We start from the raw sequence: 24896 nt of genomic DNA, 5'->3' as shown, positions 1-24896 counted from the left end.
GGCCTGAGGAATATATAAATCTTTTGATTGTCTGGTGATGGATTGAGTTGCAAGGAACAAATTTATTCAGATTCTCTTTAACGGAAACTAAATTGTAAAAAATGAAAATATTAGAGAGTGTCATGATTTTATTTTCAGCAAAAAATGTTTTGCAACTAACCCTATCTGGAATTTCAAACATAATTCTGAATTCTTAACATTATCAAAAAAATAAATTATTAAACATTTTTATTCAAAAAGTGCATAATAATAATAATGTTCAGTCAATTTTTAAATAAACACAATATTATTTTAATATGTCTAAAACATTGAGAATTGTCAAGACATCAAATAGTAGATAATCACGATAAGAACTGAACTGAACTAAATTAAGATGCAAGAAATAAAAGGATATGATTGAAGGCCTGACGAGATATGCAGTGCAGACTGAGCCAATCAGATTGTCTTTCATAACAGAACAGCGCTATCTTGAATGACAACAAAACAACTAGCAAGTCGATTAAATATGTATATTGTAACTACTATGAATATTTTATTCCATTTTGTATAAATAAATAAATATAAAAACACACGTGATTATTCTTGTTGTTTTCCATGCACAAAATATTTTTGTTTTATGAATCGTATTAATCAAAAAAGAACATGATTGGTTTGGATCCAAAAAGGTGAAGAGACAAAGTAAAAAGTAAAATTATATATTAAAAAATATATAATTGACATATAGAGGAAATAGACTAAAACACTAAAATTAATAGAATAACACACAAAGTAAACAAGAAATGAAATAATGAACACGATGATTTAACACTGTCACTAAATTCTGTTATCTAGAAGGGTCGGTGAACTAATCAATAAATAGCCAAAACCAGTTTCCTCCCCCATTTCTCTCTCAGTCTCACCACCACCCCTCCCCCCTGAGCCGGGAGGCCCAGCACTTTGTCCTTGAAACACCCTAGCCTCTGAAACAATAAACCCTTACACCCGCGTTGCTGTTTTGACAACAGACAGGGTTATGAATGCATTCACTATTTTTCATTTTCCAGGATTAACTATCAATTATTATTATTTGCAAGTTACAAATAGGAAACTACATCACATTATGGTATTCAATGACCCATGTATTATCAAAAATTAATAATCCATTACTTATTTTGATAATAAAAAGCATTCATTACAGCACGCACCACTTATTGATATTTAAATAATCATCAAAGTAACTGTTACTTTATACAAAATAAAATAGGTACAAAATTGTGTGGCCAGTCAAACTTTATAAACAAACATTTTATTCTATAAAATACAGATGGTAAATGGGGGTTGGTTTAAAGGAAATAAAATACAAAACAGATAATTAATTATTTTGATAAACATTAGAAAGGTTATGGGATTGATTGAACTAAAATAACGGCAGGGAAACTTATAAGTAGAACAGTCCTCAACCACAATCTGTTTAATCAGTACATTGTTAGAGAGAGCGGAGAGAGAAAGAGAGATAGCAGAGATAGGGGCGTTTGATAAGGAATCTGAAAAAGTAAACAAACAAGGAACAACGACACGACACGACGATTGATACTTGTTTACAGCCTTATTGTGTCGCCCACTATATTTGCACACGTGACCACTTTTTGTTTCTTCCTTATCTTTCATCCGTCCCAAAATAGAATTCCTGAAATTGTTTGTTGGTATAATCTCCCCTCCCACACAAGGCGCAGTGCTCAGTGCGCACTGCAGGTTGTCACGGCAACCGTGTGTCGTCATAGCAACGAGCCAATCACGCACTCGCACTGCGTTGTATATTACGATACGAATAGCTGTGTTAGAAAGACAACGCGATAGGTGGTAGTTTGTCTCTTTACTATCTCCTCAAAATTACGATCGATAATCATTGCGTCTTGACTGAGCTGAGGGTCGTGCTTATCAAACCTCGAATGCTTGAACAACGTAGAATTGTGATAACATTGTTTCCAATTACGACCCAAATTAAGTGTTTTTTTTTTAGGTTTGACTTAGTATTAAAAGCTCGGCTCGAACTTCGAGCTTTTTCAAAATGCCTCGAGCCGAGCCGAATAATGAAAAGCTCGACCAAAAAGCTCGAAGGTTCGAGTACTCGCACACCCCTAGTTAGCAGTCTCAAATTTACTTTGGCAACTCTAATTAAATAATTGAAATAGTATCTCAATAAACCTGCATTTTACTAAACACAGATTACTGGTCACTGTATTGCCAATGCACTATTGTGTGTATGCTGCATGTTTAATGGTCATTTTAAGATTTTGTCAAAAGACATTCAATATTGTAACGATTGTCGCATGTTGTTTGTTTGTAGGACGTATCGCAGCTCGAACACCAAGGAGCCCGGTGAGATTGCTGCTGCCTCGTCAAACCTAAACACAGCCTTCAGACTGATCAAGGAGGTTCAGAAGAAGTTCAAGTCTCGTGAAGCCGAGGAGAAAGAGAAAGAAGACTTGGTACAGCAAGATACTCTGGTCATCTCTAGCAACAAGAGCAACCCCAAGTTGAAGGATCTGTACATCCGACCCAACATTGTCGCCAAGCGAATGACAGGTAGCTCCATCGTCAGTCGTCATATTATTAATTTATTTCATACATTTATTGACATTAGTTCTACTAGTTTAAGATTAAACTTTATGCCTTATGTGTTCTAGAGTTTTCTGTTTTTTTCCAGCTCAAATATCTTTAGCAGAAGCTTGCTTTGGTTTTGTTTTGGCAAATTTCTCTTAATAGGGAAGGAGCTATTACTCTATGATTTTACAAGGAATAAGTTTTAAATGTAAAAAAAAATATTTAAGCAAAACCAAATCAGACAAATGATAATCCGCTTATTCTGCAGGTTTCTGCAGGTACTACAAGTATCGCTCGTTGAAATTTGCAGGTTAATACTGTGAAATAAGATAGTTAATATAAGTGCATTTAATGTTATAACAGGGTCACTAGAAGCGCACAGCAATGGTTTCCGCTACACTTCTGTGAGAGGTGATAAAGTGGACATATTGTATAACAATATAAAAAACGCATTCTTCCAACCTTGCGATTCCGAGATGATCATTCTACTTCATTTCCATCTGAAGGTAAATTTCAGTCTGCAAGTCTTACTATTTCGATCAAATTTTGTCTATTATTGATTTAAATCAAGGTTTCAAGTTATGTAGTACAGAAGTAGTAGTGTAAGGTGTGAAAATATTTCATCATAGGGCCTACAAAAATGTCAAGCTTTCTTTGCATGAAAATCTAGCAGAACCAAACACAATTTGTATTAGGGCTAAGCTTTATAAGTGTTATATTTAACATGTGGTGAAACTGCCAACAGAATGTTACCGGGTCAGTCCATGCCAAATCAACACAAGGATTTTCTTCATAATCTCAGATTTGGTTGAAATTTGGCATACTTGTAGCCTTTGTAGAAACTAAGAAAAATACAAAATTTTATTGAAAAATACTCATTCGTTTAGGATTTATAGCTACCTAAAGTTCCCAAAAAACGCCAAAAAAAGCTCGGCCGACTATATTTTTAACTGTCATTTCAGCTCTCCTAGTTGACTTAGAGAGATGGGAGTGGTGTCATTGTGTTGCATTTGTTGTGCTCTTTCATTTGATATACAACACAATATATGTTAAGATGAAAATATTTTTTTCAAATTCAAAATCAAATTTTCAATTTCAATTTTTGAAAAATGCGTACTTTTGAAAATTTTCAAAAAAAAATATGTTTTAGCGAATTTCCCTTTAGGGAAGTAGCTATTACCGTAGGTGGCACGGTAAGACCTAGACCCGGGACCGATTTACTTTTTCATTTTGATGTCCCCAGAGGCCAAAAACACTATTCGTTCAAATTTTTATATATGTTATATTTTAATAAATTTATATATATACGTCCGTGAACGCGATAACTTGAGTAATTTTTGTCCGATTTTGATTAAATTTGGTTTAAAGGTGTACAGCGGGATAAACTTGAATGAGTTCGCGAACCAGCATGATCGGACCATGGGAACGGGGCTTTACGGGGGGTTTTATGGGGTAAAAATTGGTTTTTCTCACTTTTGACCCTCAAAACACAAAATTTCCCAATTTCTCTTTAGACCTTTTTAAAGAGCTTAAAAAAACAAATAATTTAGTATATGAAAGTATTTTTGTTCGATTATTAGTAACGGAGAAAATTAAAAAAATTGTAAATTTAAAATTCCCATGTTATTCTTATGGAGAATATTGTCAAATGTTGTAGTTTGCTTGTTTATGGATATATTATGATCAAACTTGGCAAATTTATTTATTTTGTACTAAGCTATTAATATTTTACTCAAAAACACACTTTATTAGTTTCCTTGTAGCAGCAAACCTAGGTACTCGTTAAACCTAATGTTATTAAAATATATTTAACTGAAAATCAATTCAGACAAATGGAAATTCGCTTAGTCGGCAGGTTTGCTGCGGCGGGGGTATTTCACTATCTTATTAATAGAGGATTCTCAAAGTTTGATAATGGGATTCCAATGGGTTCACTTACATTTAAATATTATAGTGAGCACTGTTTTGACTAAATGCGCAAACTTTAAGGTTTTATTCAAAATATTCTTAGTATTTTCATAAAACTAATGGGGGAGACATTAAAAGCATTTTTATATGCTTTTAATAAGCTGCCTTATAAATAAAAATTATAACATTAAACTTAGGATAAGAGTATTTAATTAAGTTGGTCTACAATTATTTAATTTAATTCATTAAAATTCCCATAGTTTGAGATTGTCTTTTTTTAAATACACGCTACAGGATACAAACAATTATTTAAGTGAATTTAGGTGTTCCTGTTTCAAATGAAGGCATGAACATTGTCATGTCACAACTGGAAGAGTCTACTCAGATTAGAATGCCATCCCATCAGTGACTCACAGTTCCATGTTGTGACATGCAGTGGTAAACATCTTGTCTGTGTTTGTCTCTTGACTAAACAATCTAGTTGTCCTGGAAGAGTCTTACAGTGCACATGGTTGTGATCAATAAAGTTTCAAAGTTTGCGGAGTTGAGGCCGAAACAGTGTATTTTGGTAGGAAAAAGTGGTACACACTCAGTTTGTGTTTGTACAATCCACCAAAACGTGAAACTAATGATTGAGAATGCCTGTTTAGGAACATTGACCAATGGAGAATTTGCAACTTACAAACATTTCTCGCTCATATTTTATGCAACCCTCCTTCTATTGATTGTATTATGGGTAATTGCAGTTCTTGCCCAGGAACCAATACAATGACAGATACATTAGAAAATGTTTTCGAGGAAAATATGATTGAAAATATATCTTTTTGGCAATGGGTTGCAGTGGACCGGTGTAATCTTGAGATCATTCAAAAAAGCTCAACTGAGTTCCTTGAGATGTTATGTGACAAACTTGGTCAGTTAGTTCGCCATGATTTTATAGCTAAACAACAAAGCTCTTTCATGAACAAAGTAAAAGAAACATTGAAAGAAAATGAGTGTTTAGTCACACTCGATTTATCAGAACACTATGCTTTTGTAGTTCAGGATGAAGCCCAAAGCTACCACTGGTCAAGTGACTATGTAACAATTCACCCTTTTGTAATTTATTACAAACAAGATGATAAGGTAAAACATGTCAGCTATGTTATTATCTCTGAATGTCTGGAACACAATACAACAGCCGTCTACTGCTTTCAAAGAAAGCTTATTCAGTTTTTGAAAAGTTACTTTCAGTTTGATATTGAGAAAATGTATTACTTTTCCGACGGAAGTGCAGCTCAATACAAGAATAAAAAGAATTTTTCTAATCTGTGTTTTCATTCCCAAGATTTTGGAATAGAGGCTGAGTGGCACTTTTCGGCTACAGCTCATGGTAAAGGAGCATGCGATGGTGTGGGTGGTACAGTCAAAAGGTTGGCTACAAGGGCAAGCCTTCAGAGACCTTATGAAAATCAGATACTAACACCTCAACAACTTTTTGATTGGTCGATTCAAAATATTAAAACTGTTAACTTTGAGTTTGTGAAACAAGAACAATATATAGATACTGAAAAGTTTTTAAGTACACGGTTTGAGAAAGCACAAACCATAAAAGGAACTCAGCAGTTCCATGCTTATTTGCCAATCAAAGACAACTCGACCGAAATAAAAGTTAAAGTTTTTTCTTATGACACAAATTACAGCACAGTGAGCACCTCAAAACTAATTGGGAAAATGTCAATGGCAGATGTTAACGGTTACGTAACTGTCAAATATGACAGTAAGTGGTGGCTAGCTTATGTGCTAGATAAAAATGAAAGTGATGACGAAGTAAAAGTCACATTTCTGCATCCAGCTGGTCCTTCCCCATCTTTTTCATAACCAAGTGGAAAACCTGACATTTTGTGGACATCTTTAAATGAAATTTTGTGTGCAGTTGACCCTACTACACCCACAGGAAGAATATACAAACTTTCAGAGTAGGACACTGCAAAATCAAATGAAGCACTAAAGCAGTTAGACAAATAAGTTTTATTTGTCTAGCTCACGTAAACAAGGTTTATCTACAGAAATTTTTTTATTAAAGGCAAGTAACATTATTCAACACTATAATATGTTTTGTTGTTATTTTTCAAACCTTCTAGGTCCTTAATAAATTTAATTCAATTTAGTTGATAGGTAAATAAAAAACTTTAGGTAACTTATTAACACAATAAAATAATTTATGGACCAACTTAATTAAATATTCTTATCCTAAGTTTAATGTTATAATTTTTATTTATAAGGCAGCTTATTAAAAGCATATTAAAAATGCTTTTAATGTCTCTCCCATTAGTTTTATGAAAATACTAAGAATATTTTGAATAAAACCTTAAAGTTTGCGCATTTAGTCAAAACAGTGCTCACTATAATATTTAAATGTAAGTGAACCCATTGGAATCCCATTATCAAACGTTGAGAATCCTCTATTAATAAGATAGTGAAAAACATATTTTTTTTTGAAAATTTTCAAAAGTACGCATTTTTCAAAAATTGAAATTTAAAATTTGATTTTGAATTTGAAAAAAATATTTTCATCTTAACATATATTGTGTTGTATATCAAATGAAAGAGCACAACAAATGCAACACAATGACATCACTCCCATCTCTCTAAGTCAACTAGGAGAGCTGAAATGACAGTTTAAAATATAGTCGGCCGAGCTTTTTTTGGCGTTTTTTGGGAACTTTAAGTAGCTATAAATCCTAAACGAATGAGTATTTTTCAATGAAATTTTGTATTTTTCTTAGTTTCTACAAAGGCTACAAGTGTGCCAAATTTGAACCAAATCTGAGGTGGTGAGGTAAAAACTTAATAAAAACTGTGTTGATTTGACATGGACTGACCCTACCTTACTAAGGGTAAAAACACAGTGGAGCAGGGCAGGTTGCTGGTAGCCTGGCTGGTGGCTTACTCGCTTACTGTGATCTAGAATTAAAGCACGCGTTGTTATGGGCAAGCACACAGTCGCGCCTAGCAGGTAGCCGACACGGTAGCAGTAAGCTAGGCGGCAAGCTAGAAGAATTGCCAAGTCGATTGTTTGGGAGCTGCAAGCGGGGAAGGTTCGACAGGGGCAAGTTCACAGCAAGTTCAACGCGGACTCTTTCACTGCGCATTCTTTGTATACGGAGTGTTGTTTATTTCAGTTTATTTAATTGGTTTTTTTTTGTTTGCATGAAATACTATAATGGACGTAGACAAATTAATATCAGAGGTTTTATCCGTGTGCCTTTGTGGAACCAAGCCCATCCGGACCACCACAACTGTCACGTACTCAATGATCTGTTGAATGAAATAGCAAATGAACTATGATTCAAACATAAGTTTATTCTATCATACTAATATTATAAGTGATGATATTATTATCGGCGGCTGACAAGCGACTGTACTGAGCGCCACTGTGTGTTTGTCCCAGCTAACCACGCCAGCTAACCAGCGCTAACCAGCTAACCTCCAGGTAACCAGCCGTAATGCGGGGACCAGCGTATATGCGAGTATGCGACCTGCCAGGCTCCACTGTGTTTTTACCCTAAGGGCTCGAATACACAAGGCAATTTTTAGGGGTGTTAGTGATTTTCAACCTCGAGCCGAGCCGAGCCGAGCTTTTCCAAAGATTTTCGAGCTCGAGCTTTTTCGAGCCGAGCTTTTTCTAGCGTCACCTTATCTAAATTATTAAACTTTTTTTCTTAAAAAAGTGCATAATAATAATGTTCAGTCAGTTTTTAAATAAACACAATGTTATTTTAATATGTTTAAAAACATTGAGAATTGTCAAGACATCAAATAGTAGATAATCACGATATGAACTGAACTGAACTAAATTAAGATGCAAGAAATAAAAGGATAATTGAAGGCCTGACGAGATATGCAGTGCAGACTGAGACAATCAGATTGTCTTTCATAACAGAACAGCAACGTGACCTTGAATGACGACAAAACAACTAGCAAGTCGATTACATTATTATGTATAGGCTATTGTAACTGCTATGAATATTTAATTCTATTTTGTATAAATAAATAAAAATAAATTTAAAAACACGTGATTATTCTTGTTGATTTCCATGCACAAAATATTTTAGTTTTATCAATCATATTAATCAAAAAAGATCATAGTTGGTTTGGATCCAAAAAGGTGGAGAGACAAGTAAAAAGTAAACTTATATATTAAAAAAGATATAATTGACATATGGAGGAAATAGACCAAAACACTAAAACTAATAGAATAACACACAAAGTAAACAAGAAATAAAAAAAAAACACTATGAATTAACACTTTCACTCAATTTTGTTATCTAGAAGGGTCGGCGAACTAATCAATAAATAGCCAAAACCAGTTTCCTCCCCTTCTTGCAGTCTCACCACCACCCCTCCCCCCTAAACCGCGAGGCCCAACACTTTGTCCTTGAAACACCCACGTCCTTTGTGTACCCCTATGAAACAATAAACCCTTACACCCGTGTTCCTGTTTTGACAACAGGTTTATGAATGCGATCACTATTTTTCATTTCCCAGAATTAACTATCAATTATTATTATTTGCAAGTTACAAATAGGGAACTACATCACATTATGGTATTCAATGACCCATGTATTATTATCAAAAATTAATAATTCATTACTTATTTTGATGATAAAAAACATTCACTACAGCACGCACCACTTATTGAATTGATACATATAATCATCAAGGTAACTGTTACTTTATACAAAATAAAAAAGGTACAAAATTGTGTGGCCAGTCAAACTTTATAAACAAACATTTTATTCTATAAAATACATATGGTAAATAGGGGTTGGTTTAAAGGAAATAAAATACAAAACAGATAATTAATTATTTTGATAAACATTAGAAAGTTTATAGGATTGACTGAACTAAAATAACTGCAGGGAAACTTATAAGTAGAAAAGTATTCAACCACAATCTGTTTAATCAGTACTTTGTTAGAGAGAGAGAGAGAGAGAGAGAAAGAGAGATAGCAGATAGGGGTGTTTGATAAGGAATCTGAAAAAGTAAACAAACAAGGAACGACATGCCGATACTCGTTTACAGCCTTATTGTGTCACCCACTACATTTGTACACGTGACCACTTTTTGTTTCTTCCTTATCTTTCATCCGTCCCAAAATAGAATTCCTGAAATTGTTTGTTGATATAATCTCCCCTCCCACACAAGGCGCAGTGCTCAGTGCGCACTGTAGGTTGTCACGGCAACCGTGTGTCGTCATAGCGACAAGCCAATCACGCACTCGCACTGCGTTGTATATTACGATACGAATAGCTGTTAGAAAGACAACGCGATAGGTGGTCGTTTGTCTCTTTCCTATCTCCTCAAAATTACGATCGATAATCATTGCGTCTTGACTGAGCTGAGGTTCGTGCTTATCAAACCTCGAATGCATTAACAACGTAGAATTGTGATAACATTGTTTTCAATTATGACCCAAATTAAGTGTTTTGACTTAGTATTAAAAGCTCGGCTCGAACTTCGAGCTTTTTCAAAATGCCTCGAGCCGAGCCGAATAATGAAAAGCTCGACCAAAAAGCTCGAAGATTCGAGTACTCGCACACCCCTAGCAATTTTACAAGCTACAAAAAGCAGGATTGTTAGTGGAGTTTGACTCCCGCTATCGACCTATTCCTTGGACATCTTTAATACTGTTCATTCCTACATGTTGCTTTTCCACTACCAATTATTGTCAGTACCCTACATGTTATCAGTGAAGTTTTACAAATAATATGATAGGCTTACATACTTTTTTGTCCATCTTCCAACTTTTAATTAGAGTGGGGTGACTAGTTTCGGGTACAAGGACCCATTTTCAAACCCACATCAAATTGGTTGGTCAATGAATCCTACAAAAGTCTTCGTTGATATGTAAACACATGTTGACACATAAAGTTTACAATTTAACATAACAATATTTAGGTAGGTCGGCCAAATTTAATAGAGACACACCTTAACCAACACAGATTGCACGGCGGACACAACGGAAAAGTGAGTTTTGTCGTGTCCGCCTTGCAATCTGCGTCTGTTGTCAAGCTTAAATTTAAGTGGTATCTTGGTATCTAGAAATTTAGGTATGAGTTGTAAATGTTCACAATGCCAAAGATTAATTGTAATAATTTACAGCACGCGATTATGTTTGGCAAGAAAAAGCATGTGGACGTCCAGTTCTACACGGAGGTGGGAGAGATCACCACGGACTTGGGTAAACATCAGCACATGCACGACAGAGACGACCTGGCCGCAGAGCAGAGCGAGCGAGAACTAAGGCAGAAACTGAAACAAGCCTTCAAGAGTTTCACGGAAAAGGCAAGTCTTATAGCCTACACTGGCTCTTTGTTTAATTTTAAAGGCTGTAAACAATTAAAAACCCTGGTAAATTGGAATTGTAGCATATATGGATTTGTTCTTGACAAAAAATATGAAGTTTTTTGTTGGGTTTGACTTGTTGGTGGGTTTCAAAGAGGTTGGTGGCCGGCTACTTATATATAGTACCCAAATCCAAGAAAGCTACTTTTGCTGTCATGGTGAAGTAGTCCTTCGCACTATCGAATTGGCTATTGACTCACCCAACAAGTTCATGTGACAGGGAGCAAGCTGGACCAGTGGCAGAGGGTGGGACATCAGTTCCCGAGGTCCTGGATGAATTCAAATCCTGCCAATCGTAATTGCTAATGGTGCGACCAGGTTCAGCCTAAAGTAATGTGTAGGGTGCTAAAATGTGAAGATGGGACGCAAAATACTACAAGTTTCAATTGGTTGTAAGCTGTGTCAATGACTTGTACCTTACATAATATTCTTGGTCGACAGGTGGAGACTATGACCAAGCAGGAGATAGAGTTTGACACTCCGTTCAGAGACTTGGGTTTCCCCGGGGCTCCGTTCCGCTCCACTGTACTGCTACAACCTACGAGCGGCTGTCTTGTCAACCTCACTGAGTGGGTAAGTAGGTAGTAGTCACACTTATTGGTCACAAAACATTTCTTTTCGTTGCAGCATAGTTGGGGAAATAAGTGATTAATCAATAACTTAAATAATAAGAACATAACCACTTTACTGAATAAACTTATTTAAATTGCCAGTGAGTCATTAATAGAACAAAAAGATTAATTGTGTTTTTTTTTATTTACTTACTAAGGCATACAATATCTTTAGTTCTAGTTTGTTGGTATATTGTAAATTTTTCCTTCCATAAAAATGTGGTGCATTTCAAAAGGTCTCAATTGAAAAATCATTTCTATTAATTTCTCATAGTGTAACTATGAAAATGTTGGTCCCCCATTAAGTTATTAAAATTGCATTTAAAAAACGTAAATTAAAAACTTCAAACTATATAAAAAGGGATGGATTCAAAATATTAGGTCTCAAAAATACCTTAACAACTTAATGAACATGTTATAATAGAAACTTCTTCTTTCGTCTTTAAAAGGTCATTGTTTTACAGCCTCCATTTGTTATTACCCTGGAAGACATAGAGTTGGTCCACTTTGAACGTGTCCAGTTTCATTTGAAGAACTTTGACATGATATTTGTGTTCAAAGACTACCACAGGAAAGTTGCCATGGTCAACGCTATTCCCATGAACATGCTCGATCACGTCAAGGAGTGGCTCAAGTAAGTTTTAAGTTAGGTACAGCTAATCATTTGCCAAAAACTCAACCACAAATCAGATGAACAAATAAATTATACTCCCTCTAAGTACATTGATGGTGTATAATGATTGAGAGTTACACGTAAATAAATAATATTTATAAATGAAGTCCATATTGTTTATACTGCATTACATTTTGCCACTATAGAAAAAAATCAAATTGTTTCACAGGATTGTACTTTTGGAGGATTGGATTTTTCTTTGTGATTTTCAGGACTTCTCATGAAACTATAATTTGTTTAAAAAATATTCATTAATAATTCTTACAAATGCAAAAATGACAAACCAATTCAATTTTCAATCTTCATTACACTTTTCTATGTCATTGTGACTGTAATCCATAAACAAAGCACTATTGTTGTAATCGCAGAGATGACGTCTTTGACAACCCCCATAGTGGCAAAATATGATAATAAAGAGAAAATATAATCTTCCTCTATGACTGTTTAACAAAATATAAACGTCAAGATCATCTTCCGCGATCTCAGAGGGGAGACACTATTATGGTAAACTCGTCATAGCAGTGAAATCGTAAACGTTAACACGTAAACCATGGTGTCTACTCTCCGGGAAATTCGGGAAAACCGGGAAAACTCCGGGAATTTGTTCTTACCTTGAAATGTCCTGGAAAACTCCAGGAATCTACCCAAACCTATGGGAATCCTGAGCCCGGTCATCGGAATCGTCGGCTAACAGAAACACTACCGCTTTTGTTGCCGAAATTGAAACAAGCATTGGAAGCATCGGAAACGATTATCGGTGTCGCCGAAACCGCAGGATATGCTCACGGGTATTGCCGCGATCACAAGAGACGAATATCGGTGTCGCCGAAGCCGCAGGATATGCTCGCGGATATTGCTGCGATCGCGGGAGACGATTGTTGGTGTCGCCAAAGCCGCAGGATATGCTCGCGGGTGTTGCCGCGATTGCGGGAACCGATTATCGGTGTCGCCGAAACCGCAGGAAATGCTTGCGGATATTGCCGCGATCGCGGGAGACGATCATCAGTGTCGCTGAAACCTCAAGATAAGCCTACGGGTGTTGCCGCGATCGCGGGAGACGATTGTTGGTGTCGCCGAAGCCACAGGATATGCTCGCGGGTGTTGCCGCGATTGCGGGAACCGATTATCGGTGTCGCCGAAACCGCAGGAAATGCTTGCGGATATTGCCGCGATCGCGGGAGACGATCATCAGTGTCGCTGAAACCTCAAGATAAGCCTACGGGTGTTGCCGCGATCGCGGGAGACGATTATCGGTGTCGCCGAAACCTCGAGATAAGCCTACGGGTGTTGCCGCGATCGCGGGAGACGATTATCCGTGTCGCCGAAACCGCAATATATGGTCACGGGTGTTGCTGCGATTGCGAGAGACGATTACCGGTGTTGCCCAAACCGCAAAATATGCAGAGAGGTGTTGCCGCGATCGCGGGAAACGATTCTTGGTGTCGCTGAAATCATAAAATATGTGAACCTGCCCCGATCGGTTGCAGGTTTTGACGAGACTGTAAGATATGCTCACCGGTATTCCCACGATCGCGGGAGATGATAACTGGTGTCGCCTTACCTACCAGTTATACTGTTTTATTATGTTGTATAAAATATCATTCTTTGGAAAAGTTTTGTTTCAAATAAAAATAATTAATAATTATTAGCGGGTTGCGATTAGTTGAAAGGGTTGCGATTAGTTGAGCGGGTTCCGATAATAGCTCTTAAAATTCAGGAATTTGTCTTGAATTCTCCTGGAAAACTCCTTGAATTTTTCAAACCAGGTTTAGTAGACACCATGTAAACGTTAACTAAACTTAATCCTACCTCAAGATCGGGAATATATTTATCTGAAATTTAGGACCCGTCCATCCCTACTTAAATAACTGATAATATGGAATTAATCTCGGCATTGGCAAGACTATCTTGTCCCGTGAAAATTCTTAACTAAACTTAATCCTACCTCAAGATCGGGAATATATTTATCTGAAATTTAGGACCCGTCCATCCCTACTTAGATAAGTGGTCCTGACCAATGAAACAGCTGATCTTAGTCAGTAACAAAGCTACACAGATCATCTCACTCCATTCTGCACTCATCCTTCACTTATATTTGGGTTAAAATATCCACATAGTCCCCATCTCGATTAATGATCCTATATTTTAACTTAAGTCATAGATAGACCGCAGCTTACACAGTACTGGTGGTGTGTTACAGTTCTTGTGACATCCGCTACTCTGAAGGTATACAGTCCCTCAACTGGACAAAGATCATGAAGACCATCACTGATGACCCTGAAGGCTTCTTTGAGAGCGGAGGATGGACTTTCCTCGACCCGGAGAGTGACGCGGAGCAAGTGGAAGAAGAGGAGTCGGAAGAGGATGAGGTTTATGAGGTACAACAAACACAACACTATGAGAATAAGACATATCTGATAGGAAGTGGAGATTTTTTCATTTGTTGTGTTCTTTACGAACCTGTTATTTGACAAGTAAATAGGTTAGATTACCTTTTGTTGCCTTATGGTCCATGTTTTGTCCTGACAGGATTCGCCCTATATGCACATTTTGGCTCTTTGGCCGTCATCAGATCATCGGCAAGATAAGTTCTTTTACGATGATCTGATGATGGCTGGAAAGCTGAAATGTGTGCATAATCCAAAGTAGTTTTTTTTTGTTCATAAGCTGGTGTCAAGAAATATTAATATTTTGTAGAAGTGTGCAAGCGGTTCAATTTTAAAGAAGTGTTTTCAAAAATATTAACCTATCTGGTAACATAGGCATTTACATCTCTAATATTAATATTTAATTATGAACTCTCTGAATCCCACTTTGTAATATTGAATAGGCCTACTTTGAATTTATTTATTGTTTCCAAGTGTCTTGCAATGTGTATTTCACTCGTTAACAAATTTTTAGAATTCAAGAAATATGATTAAGAAACTAGGCCTATTTTGTTTGGATGAAATATAAACATTATTAATTCAGATTAGTGTGATAGCAACTGATTTACCTTATAATGTCCTTAAATAAGAAATGTGTATGTTTTAATACTATTCTATGTGCTCATGAGAACAGGTTTTTACTACTTTTGCACAACGCTATCCTAGTACATGTTTGTGTTGGGACATGAAACAGTAATGTTGATTTCTTTACAGCCGACTGATATCGAGTCTGAATACGAATCAGACGACGACTCTGAGTATTCCGAGGCTTCAGAAGACAGTGGAGACACCGAGGGTGAGTTTGACCCGTTAGATAAGTATTTTGTTGTTTAGAGGATATAAAAAACTACAAACTATTAAGCTCCAATATGTACCACCAATATGCACCATCTACGGTTTGTGGTAACGCCGTGTGGCCACAACTTTGACTGTTGAAAGAAAGAATTTTAATCTTTCTCCTGTCATTCAAAAATTCACCGTAAATCCCCTTTTGAACACATCCCCCTAATAACATGAACAGGAAACGGGCATTGTCCGCCACGACGTGAGTAGTTGGACCGGCTTGGTCGACAGAATGGAAGGAGCAGAAGACAAAAAGCCGCATCTCATTCTGTGATAGAGATACAGTTCATAAAACAATTGTCAATTATTTAAAAAAATAGGTTTTTTTGCTTACAATTGTCAATTTTAAAATGACAATAATAAAAACAACTTGTCATCAAACTACTGTTGTCTCTTTGTACATTCACACCTTTGATCATCCATAAATATAAGTTACACAAAACGTTATTTATTTTGGTTATTCGGAGTTTTTCTGTAGTTAGCTAATAACGCCAGGATTTATAAATGTTTATGAACTATTTTATTTTAGGGAGGAATCTCCTATGGGTGTATGGGGTAGTTAGATGGTGATTCAGAACAAGTTAGACAATTACAGATGACACTGTAGTAATATGTAAGTGTTGTCTGTCAGAGTTGGGGAGTTCGGATGAGTCGGGCAAGGACTGGTCAGACCTGGAGAGAGAGGCAGCCGAGGAGGACAGAGAGAAAGTGGACAACTTTGAGGACGAGTACACGAGCAACAAGGGCAAGAAACGTCACCACGGCAGCGGCGGACACCATCGCAGTCCTGATAAGAAACACAGGTCGGACAAAGACAGGTGAGTCACAAACATTCCTCCGTTGAAATAACTATTGATACTGTCCTAGTATTGTTTACAGTTTTTTAGTGTGTCGTTCACAGAGTGGACTCCGTTCTGGCAAGTCTGTTTATTGTATCCTTAACCAATGTTTATTTTAGGAATATAGTTTTTTCTGTATGCTCTTGTTACTACCATTCTCAGACTAAATATTTATGCAGTAAATAAAAACATTAAACCATGTTTAAGCACTACACATTTACCATTGTGTTGACTCTAAGAATGTGTGTTGGATGTCAATGTTTACCACGGATGCTTTCAGTCTGTTATGTCATATGGTAGGGATTGGTTTGGGGAGGTTCCATTCATGCAAACAAAACAATTATGGGACAGAAACGAGCTGTTCATATTTTATCTGGTCTCACACTCTTGCAGGAGAGTTTTCAAAATCATAATATTCTTAAACTTTATTCTCTAAGCAACTTTTCATCAAGCATTTAATTGGGTCCGTTCCTGCTGTTGGAGTTAGACATAGGTGGGTGATCTTCTTCTTCCACAAATCCGCCTGTCCTTGTCTGAAAGAGAAACTTTTACAGCGGGTATAAAGATGTTTACCTAACCCGCCATGTTAAACTTCCCTATCCCAAGCGTGATGTATACAACTTCCTTACTTCTCGAGTGATGTAAAGTTGAAAAAAACTCACTCGGTGATGTAATGAAACCCATTTAAATAACATTGAGTGCTTAACTTAAAAAATATACCTCTATGGAGGCATCGACGTTCAACGCTAGAAATCAGCTGTGCGCTTGAATGTTATTGTTATGCTTTAAAGTATTTTCCTAACCTAGCTTTTGCAATTTTGTTAGTAAAAGAACATTACTGATAGAAATGGATAATGAAAAATATTGTACTTAAACCCATGTATATTGTCGGGTCAGGTAAAATCTTGTACGTTACACGTTACGCAAGAGCGTGTTTACATCACTTAGGTAAATTAAAAACGCTCTTACTACACTTGTAATGTAAATAGCTATTAACTTTCTTCCAATCAGTGTAAAGGAATTGTATAACTAATAAATGTGTAAACCTACCTTCTACAAAAAGAATCGTACAGTTTAATATAATTTATTTCTGGCTGATTGCATCTTCATGTTAAAAAAATTCAAATAAATTAATGCAATATGAACATTCTTTCAGACATTCATCTTCATCTTCTAAACACAAAAGTAGTTCTTCAAGTCACAAAGACTCGCATAAAGACAAGAGCAAATCATCTCATCACAGCAGGTTCGTATGGTTCTCAACTCTAATGTATCTTTGTCCTGTTTTGGCGAGTTTTCCATGTTCGTAATTGTTGTAGGCCTATTGTCGCAAGACATCCTACTAATATTATAAATGTGAAAGTTTGTGTGTTTGTTTGTTTGTTTGTTTGTTTGTTTGTTTGAAGTTCAATCACGCATTAACTACTAGACGGATTGGGCTGAAATTTGGCATGATGATAGCTCACATTCTCGATTAACATATAGGCATATTCTTATCTCAAAAATCCTTTCGGGGTCCGCCCCAGTGGCTCTGTAGTTCCCCATGTTAACCTTATGAGTATTCATATTTAAAGGGAATTAAAGAATTTAGTCAGCTGTTGGTTCTTAAAAAGTTGGTTCTATGATATGCAAAAGCATTAAAAAGTTATAAGATTTACCAACAGGGTGCAGCACTATTATTCTTTTTTTAATTTATAAAACAGAAAATTTGAATCAAGCAGCAACAAAAAACTGTAATGCACAATGAGAACTAACTGTCAAAGTAGGATTGTTTACAGTTATGTTTATGTTTTTTAATTTCATGAATAATTTGTGATATTTTGCGAATTGTTGATAATTTATTTTTCTCTATTGTTTAGGTTAAGTGGTAGAACATTATGGCTATGGTAGATGTGTAATACTATAAAGTCCTGTGAATTTAAAGAAGCAAATTTTATCAAACTGTGTCCTCCCTTATTGGAAACGCAAAGCTTGAGTATAATTGCAATAAGCATTTCATACTATATCCCAACCCCGTACGAAGGACGGGTACTCTGCTAGTTTGATCATATATAAACTCACTTGCATAATTTTTACAACAGAGTAGGTTAGAAATGTTACTGAGATTAATTATACAGTTTTCTTTAACTTACCGGCAAACTCCTGTATGTTTTGTTCAAATTGGAATTACAGCTTTCATAATAATAGGAGATGGACGAAACAATTTAAAAATGTTTATTAGGACAGTCTTAAATTAACTAAAAAATCATCCCAATTCCAAAAGAATAGTGGCATTGTTCTACTTAAACTGCTCTAGTTTCACTCGTAAAACTCAAGTTGTAAGTAAACATGATTGATGGCTTGGGTCTATACTTTTCTATATTTTTTCTGTAGACAGTAGACAGTGTACCGAGTGTCCATAAACAATGCATTTCAAATTAATGTTTCAGCAACACTAGTCGTTATAAAAACATCAAGACCTACCTAGTGTTTAAATCTTTACTTTTTTCTTAAGATTTTTACCGCTCTACACATTTTTACCATTTCGGAGTCAAAATATCATCTTGTTATACTTTAAGCATAAATTTACAGAGATGTGAAAATTTGACTTGAGCCTCTTCATAAGGGTCGCGAGGCGAGTTTTGACTCAAGTCATTACTGCTTTATATTTCCAGTAATGTTATAGCATAAGCATTTATAACCAAACGACCTTCACCGCACAGTGAGTGTAGAATAGAGTATATTACTCTGCCTAAAATATATTAACTTACACTCAATTTAATAAAACACTCAACAATATTTTGTAATTCAACACAACACAAAAAAATTAAAAAGTGATTAGCTAAACGTACATTGTTTCTACCAGCTCGTCTAGCAAAGACAGGCACAAGTCTTCATCTTCATCGGCCAAGAGTTCTCCGAGCAAGCACAAAAGCTCGAGTTCGAGCTCACATAGCAAGCACAAGAGCTCGAGTCCACACAAGAGCTCCAGCTCAAGCTCGCGCAACAAGAGCAGCAGCTCAGGTGACAAGAAGAGGTCCAGAGAAGACAGCAGCCCTCACAAGTCCCACAAGAAGTCAAAGTAAGTTACAATCTGACCTCTATAGAAGGGGTTGAGATCACTCCACATTCCATACTCAATTTGAATGTTATAAATTATTGACAGCTTTAAAAAGTATTTTTCATCCAGGATATTAAATCATTCATGTCACATTTTTCATAATTTTTAAAATTCTTGCAAAGTTTTAAATTAATTAAAATTTCTTAAAAAGGATATTACGTTCTGTTGCGTATTTTAAACTTGATTCCAATGCTTGCAAATTCATTCTGTTTCCTCTAGCCACTGTAGTTCAGGGCCAATTTCCGGCGCTGCGCTATTTAGATGTTTCCAAAATTTGCTTACAGTAGTGCGATTTATTATTTTTTTCAGGTTCTTATTAGAAACAAACCTGCTTTTTGATAATGATTGATGTAGAGCATTGTGGCTTAGTGTCATGACATATTTTTTGCTCCTTACATACTGGTAAGTAACAGGTAAGCGACTGGTGACTAAGGATAGTTCACTGTGCACAGCCTCGGAGCCTTGCCTCTCAAGAAGTAGTTAGTATGCAGTGAACCTAAAGCTTAATGTTTTCCTTTATTTCAACTGGTTCTTTTGTAAGTCAAATTAGATCTTTGATTAATCTAAAGATATTTTTTTTTGTTTCAGGCATTAATAAACAGACTCACCAACTTGAGAAGTTAAATTAAATGTTCCGAAAGTCTGTGAAGTGCATTGAACTATTTATTTAATGTTTTATCAGTGCTGGATTGTGTACAGTATGAAGTATAACTCGCTTGAAACAAAGACTTCTAGGTTAACAACGACAAAGAAATAGAAACATTAACTGGTGAACGTTAACAATGTTGAATACTGTGATTGATTGGTTTAGTAAAGAGCTTTTGTTTGTTACTTCAGTCTTGATCGTTAAACATGCTGAAATTGTGTAACTGTGTATGAAGAACTTGAAGCTCCAGATTTAGAGAGCGTTAGTATCACATTGTTATTATTATAGAATAAGAAAAAAAAACTGATTATAATAGTCCTTATGTTAACACTTGTGAATAGCCAACCAAAATTAAATGAAGGCAACAATTTCATGAATTTGGTTATTAAATAAATCAAAATTGAAATTTAAGGAGTGTATTCTGACTTGGTTTTAATCGTTTTAATTTGATAAGGATATTAATATGCAAACATGAATGGGTTAAGAATATTCAGGTAAACCTTTTTAATAGAACATGTTTACGGTTTTACTTTGTTATTTTGTCTCAACACTCAAACTTTACCTAAATGGATACCAAATTTTTAAATCCCTAAATTAGTTTGGTTCACTACAGTAAAACAAACAGTTTACATTCGGTAATGTATACTTGTTTATTAGGTTACGTTTGAAATGTTTGACACCGTTAGATTCCAGGAAAGCGTAGCCAGTCTCCAAGGACCAGAAAATATTTTATTAACGTTTGTAACTACAACAATTTTGGAGTAAGACTGGTTTGGTTGTAAAAATGTGAAGGAACTGCCAAAATAAACTAAGCCTCCTTCCTTTCTTCACCTGATCTGCAGTATGAATAGTTAAGGAAACATTTTGTACTTTGATTGTGTTAAAATTATCTTAAATACACGTTTAAGAAGTGTATTTTCTTTCCTCATCCCAATGTACAGTTTTCATGTTCCATGTTTTCACTGAATGTAGCACCACAAACATTATCCGGTTATTATTTGTACAATAATAAAAAAATTTTTATAAGAAGTTGGGTTTTCTTTATAAATCTCCTTGATTTGAATTTTGAGTTGAACTGTTGAACTGTATCACAACCAAGCTGCAACTTTGCAGCTCAAAATGATAATACTGTATGTGTGTTTGATTTGAACCTTTGTTTCAATTTGTTATTTCAGGTGAAATTTCAAATTACCTACTATTTAGATGGTATTTGTAAGAAAATGTCTGTGTCCTTGTTAATGTGGAAACTTAGAGATTGTGTGAGGGATGAGTATTTGAGATCTTATTTTTCTTTTGTCCAATCACATATTTGTTATGGAATAGTTTTGTGGGGTCACTCTAGTGCTGTACATGACATTCTCATCATTCAAAAGAAAATCTTGAGAACTAGGTGTTAAACCATTGTTTTTCAGACTGGAGACTGAATATCATGACAGTAATAAACCTTTACATTTACCAAGTACTTATCCACACAAAACTACATCTTTCAGATTTCACTACCAGAGACCACTTTCATGCACATGACATAGAGGCAAGGCTAGCTGGATTTACCCCAACACAGGTTGGCCAAAATAGGTAAATAATTTAAAGCCAACTGTGTTAGATTTTTTAATAGGCTCCCTCAAACTGCAAAACTCATCTCATTTAATCAATCTAAAACTAACTCTAAAAAAATGGCTACCTAGTTGAAAACCCTTTTTATTCGTTTGATGAATTTGAATTGTCAGAGTTTAATGTTAAGTTTTAACCTATTGTACATTGTTTTTAGTTAATTTTAATTTAATGTTTTAGCAATTAGTAACATTATTGACTGTTCCTATTTCTGTATTATTATTATAGATCAATGGAATAAATACTCTTGACTCTTTGTTTAACTCTTTCGATGCTAGAATATTTTTCTGTAATTTTCTGAAAAATGCTATAGAGTTATTTACTTATTTCGTCCAAAAAGTGCTAGGCTTGCCACGAGGGCAAAGTCTACTGTGCGAGAAAAAAAATCGTAAAAATAAAATTGTTTATTTTAAAAGTGCTAAGGAATGATGGCCTCCGTCGTACGAGGAATCGAAAGAAACCATCGCTTTCGAAACTACAACCGAGTCGACCAAAATGCTTATTTAAACTCACATGATCGAAAGTTGCGCCGACACGATATATCGTCACTTAGCGCTCTTCGGATGAAATGCGGACAACGATATATCGTTCCATAGCACTTTTTGGGAAAAAGACGCACAACGATATATCGTTGCATAGCACTGAAAGGGTTAATGACTGGGTATGAAATCATTAGTATATAAATTTCCTTCTACAGTAATTCTAAAGTCGTTATTATTTAAAAATTGAAAATGTTAACTTTTTTATTTTTATACATTAATGTTTTTATAGCTATCTCAACTAGCTACCTAGTATTTAATACTATACAATCATCAAAATCATCTTCACAACCTAAAAGGGATCACGGGGGATCTCCACATTTTGACGTAACCTCAGAAAACTTTCACAATTTCTCTGTACCTCAGTATCGTTCCTACCTAACGTAGACGTTCTATATTTTGTCATACCTGCCGAAGATGTTCACGATTTTGTCGTGACCGCAGAAGATTTTCAAAGTTTTAAGTGAACACAGGAGTGATGCCCTCAACATCGCCCAAGTCTGCAGAAGATATTCTTTAAATATTGTGGTGAACGCGTTCTTAATTTTTCCGTGATATAGGAATATCGTACAATATGGTATAAATTAATCATCGTAATAGGTATTATAATTAACAATTTTTTAATAAGTACTTTCCAAGCAACCCAATTTTGACTCAAACCGCAAGGTCCAAAGCATTTGACCCTCTTACTTACAACATTTCTCCAATCCCAAGGTTAGGCTATATACTAATATTAATTTTAATTTAAATTAATTGAATTTATAATTATTCCTATATCAGTAAAACAAACCAATACCTATTTTAAGCATAAGTTACCAAACACTTTTCGTAGTGTCGTTATGTGTTTTTTTTTACGGTTTTTGTTTAAGGAGAAAATTTAAAAAAATTGGAAATTTAAATTCCGATGTTATTAATTTTGTGTAGGCTATTTAAGTAAATTATTGTAGTGTGCTTGTTATATTTTGATCAAACTTGTAAAATGTATTGAAAATATTTACATTTTACTGAAAAACACACTTTATTACTCTCCCTGTGGCAGCAAACTAACAAATTAGGTACTCGTTAAACCTAATTAATTAAATAGATTTGTGAAAATCAAATTTGGCAAATGGAAATTCGCTTAGTCTGCAGGTTTGCTGCGGCGGTGGTATTAAGTGGTATTACTACTGTTTGAGAAAGGAATAATTTTACCAAGGGGCTGATCCATGCAACATGTCTTAAACCAACAAATCGCAAGCACTTTTCCCTGTCAATAAATATCTAAATTTGTAAATTGAAGTGATGCATATCCACCAACACAGTCAATTTTGAAGCTATCTGTGGACAAAATTATATACAAAAAACCTAAAGAACTGTTAGGCATTTGAGACCGTTCAGGATGTGGTACGGTAACCATGCTATAAAACAGGAATATTAGAATGTTGTTATAATTTTCTGAACTTCAAAACCCGCTTACAATATAGTTACATTATCAATAGTATTAGAATGATTGTTTCTTTGTAAGAGAATTTTTAGCTGACAGCGATATTTTTGGTAATTTTATATAATTAGGAGGTCTTAGAATTTGAAAAGAACAGGTCAAGTCATCAGCTACTGTCATGATGGCTGCGGCGTTTTCAAACTCGCCACAGTAGTTGGGGGCGGAGAAGATGGTGACTAGTTGTTTATTTGCAAAAAACTCATAGCCATCCTGAGCGACTTGGTGGGCTCGGGCGATCAAGTCTAGGTCAAACTTAATGAGAAATCTGGAGACGATTTCTTTCCCGAACGTAAATGAAACTCCTCGGTCACGCGAGACGCCCCAGCCTACTACATTATCTGAGGGGTCGGCCCAAAGGAGATCGCAGAGAAGACCTTGCACTGGTACCTCCGTGGGTCGTCCTATCTGCCTGATCGTTTCCATGCTCTTGAGGTCCGGGCTGAGCCCGCCGTGGCAGCAGAATATCTTTTCGTCTATGATCGCAGCTACTGGCATACAGTTGAAGCATTCGCAAAACAGCTTCCACAACTTGAGGTTGTATTTTCGTTTACACTCGTCGAAGAACCCGTAAACCCTATTGATGCTCGCACACTCGTGGTTTCCTCTCAGAAGGAAGAAGTTTTCTGGATATTTGATCTTGTAGCACATGAGGAGGCAGATTGTCTCAATGGATTGTTGTCCTCTGTCCACGTAATCGCCAAGGAAAAGGTAGTTGACATTGGGAGGAAATCCTCCGACAGCAAAGATACGAAGAAGGTCGTCATACTGACCGTGGATATCGCCACATACCTTTAAAGGCGCGTCAAGTTCCAGCAGCATTGGTTGGGATATGAAAATTTTCCGTGATTTAGCAATGATATAACGAACCTCATAGTCCGCTATTATTACGGTTCTACCAGATCGCAACTGACGGGCTCCTAACATCCGTTCCACAATTGAATTTATGTCCACTTTGTTTTCCATAACAACAGATTTATCAAGATGGAGCCAATATGTGTTAGTTTGGTGACACACTTATTTATATCAACCACATGTATTTTTGTAGCATAAGCTAAAAGCTTTTTCATTTGAAAATTAGCTAAAAACAGCCCAAAACTTGGTTTGTATAAACTAATCATCGATCTTGAATATCTAAGAGTAGGCCATTAATGTAGGCCTACTGAAATAATTTTTTGTTAGAGCCTATTGTATTTGCAGAATGACCGAAATTTATTGAATCAATAATCTTTCTTAAAGGATGGGCGATA

General features: G+C 35.7%; 2 protein-coding genes across 2 annotated transcripts; one reads left to right on the top strand and one right to left on the bottom strand.

The window, feature by feature from the left end:
- The first annotated feature begins 2047 nt into the window (after positions 1-2047).
- On the top strand, positions 2048-21048 carry LOC129003345 (FACT complex subunit spt16-like). The gene is made up of 12 exons (XM_054431640.1): positions 2048-2097; positions 2327-2565; positions 2947-3089; positions 10639-10821; positions 11323-11454; positions 11957-12126; positions 14366-14543; positions 15306-15387; positions 16066-16252; positions 17430-17519; positions 19119-19334; positions 19962-21048. Exons 1-12 carry the CDS (start codon positions 2048-2050, stop codon positions 19966-19968), a joined length of 1677 nt encoding a protein of 558 aa, XP_054287615.1. The 3' UTR covers positions 19969-21048.
- A 2588-nt stretch (positions 21049-23636) lies between these two features.
- LOC128991897 (serine/threonine-protein phosphatase alpha-2 isoform-like) lies at positions 23637-24648 on the bottom strand. Its single transcript, XM_054415172.1, has one exon. It carries the CDS (start codon positions 24610-24612, stop codon positions 23650-23652), a length of 963 nt encoding a protein of 320 aa, XP_054271147.1. The 5' UTR covers positions 24613-24648; the 3' UTR covers positions 23637-23649.
- Between the last annotated feature and the right edge of the window lie 248 nt (positions 24649-24896).

This window comes from Macrosteles quadrilineatus, unplaced genomic scaffold (genome assembly GCF_028750875.1).
Source record: "Macrosteles quadrilineatus isolate MER2022 unplaced genomic scaffold, UCM_ALF_1.0 Scaffold_1__1_contigs__length_201487025, whole genome shotgun sequence".
Taxonomy (NCBI): Eukaryota; Metazoa; Arthropoda; class Insecta; order Hemiptera; family Cicadellidae; genus Macrosteles; species Macrosteles quadrilineatus.
This window is presented reverse-complemented; position numbering and strand designations above follow the sequence as displayed.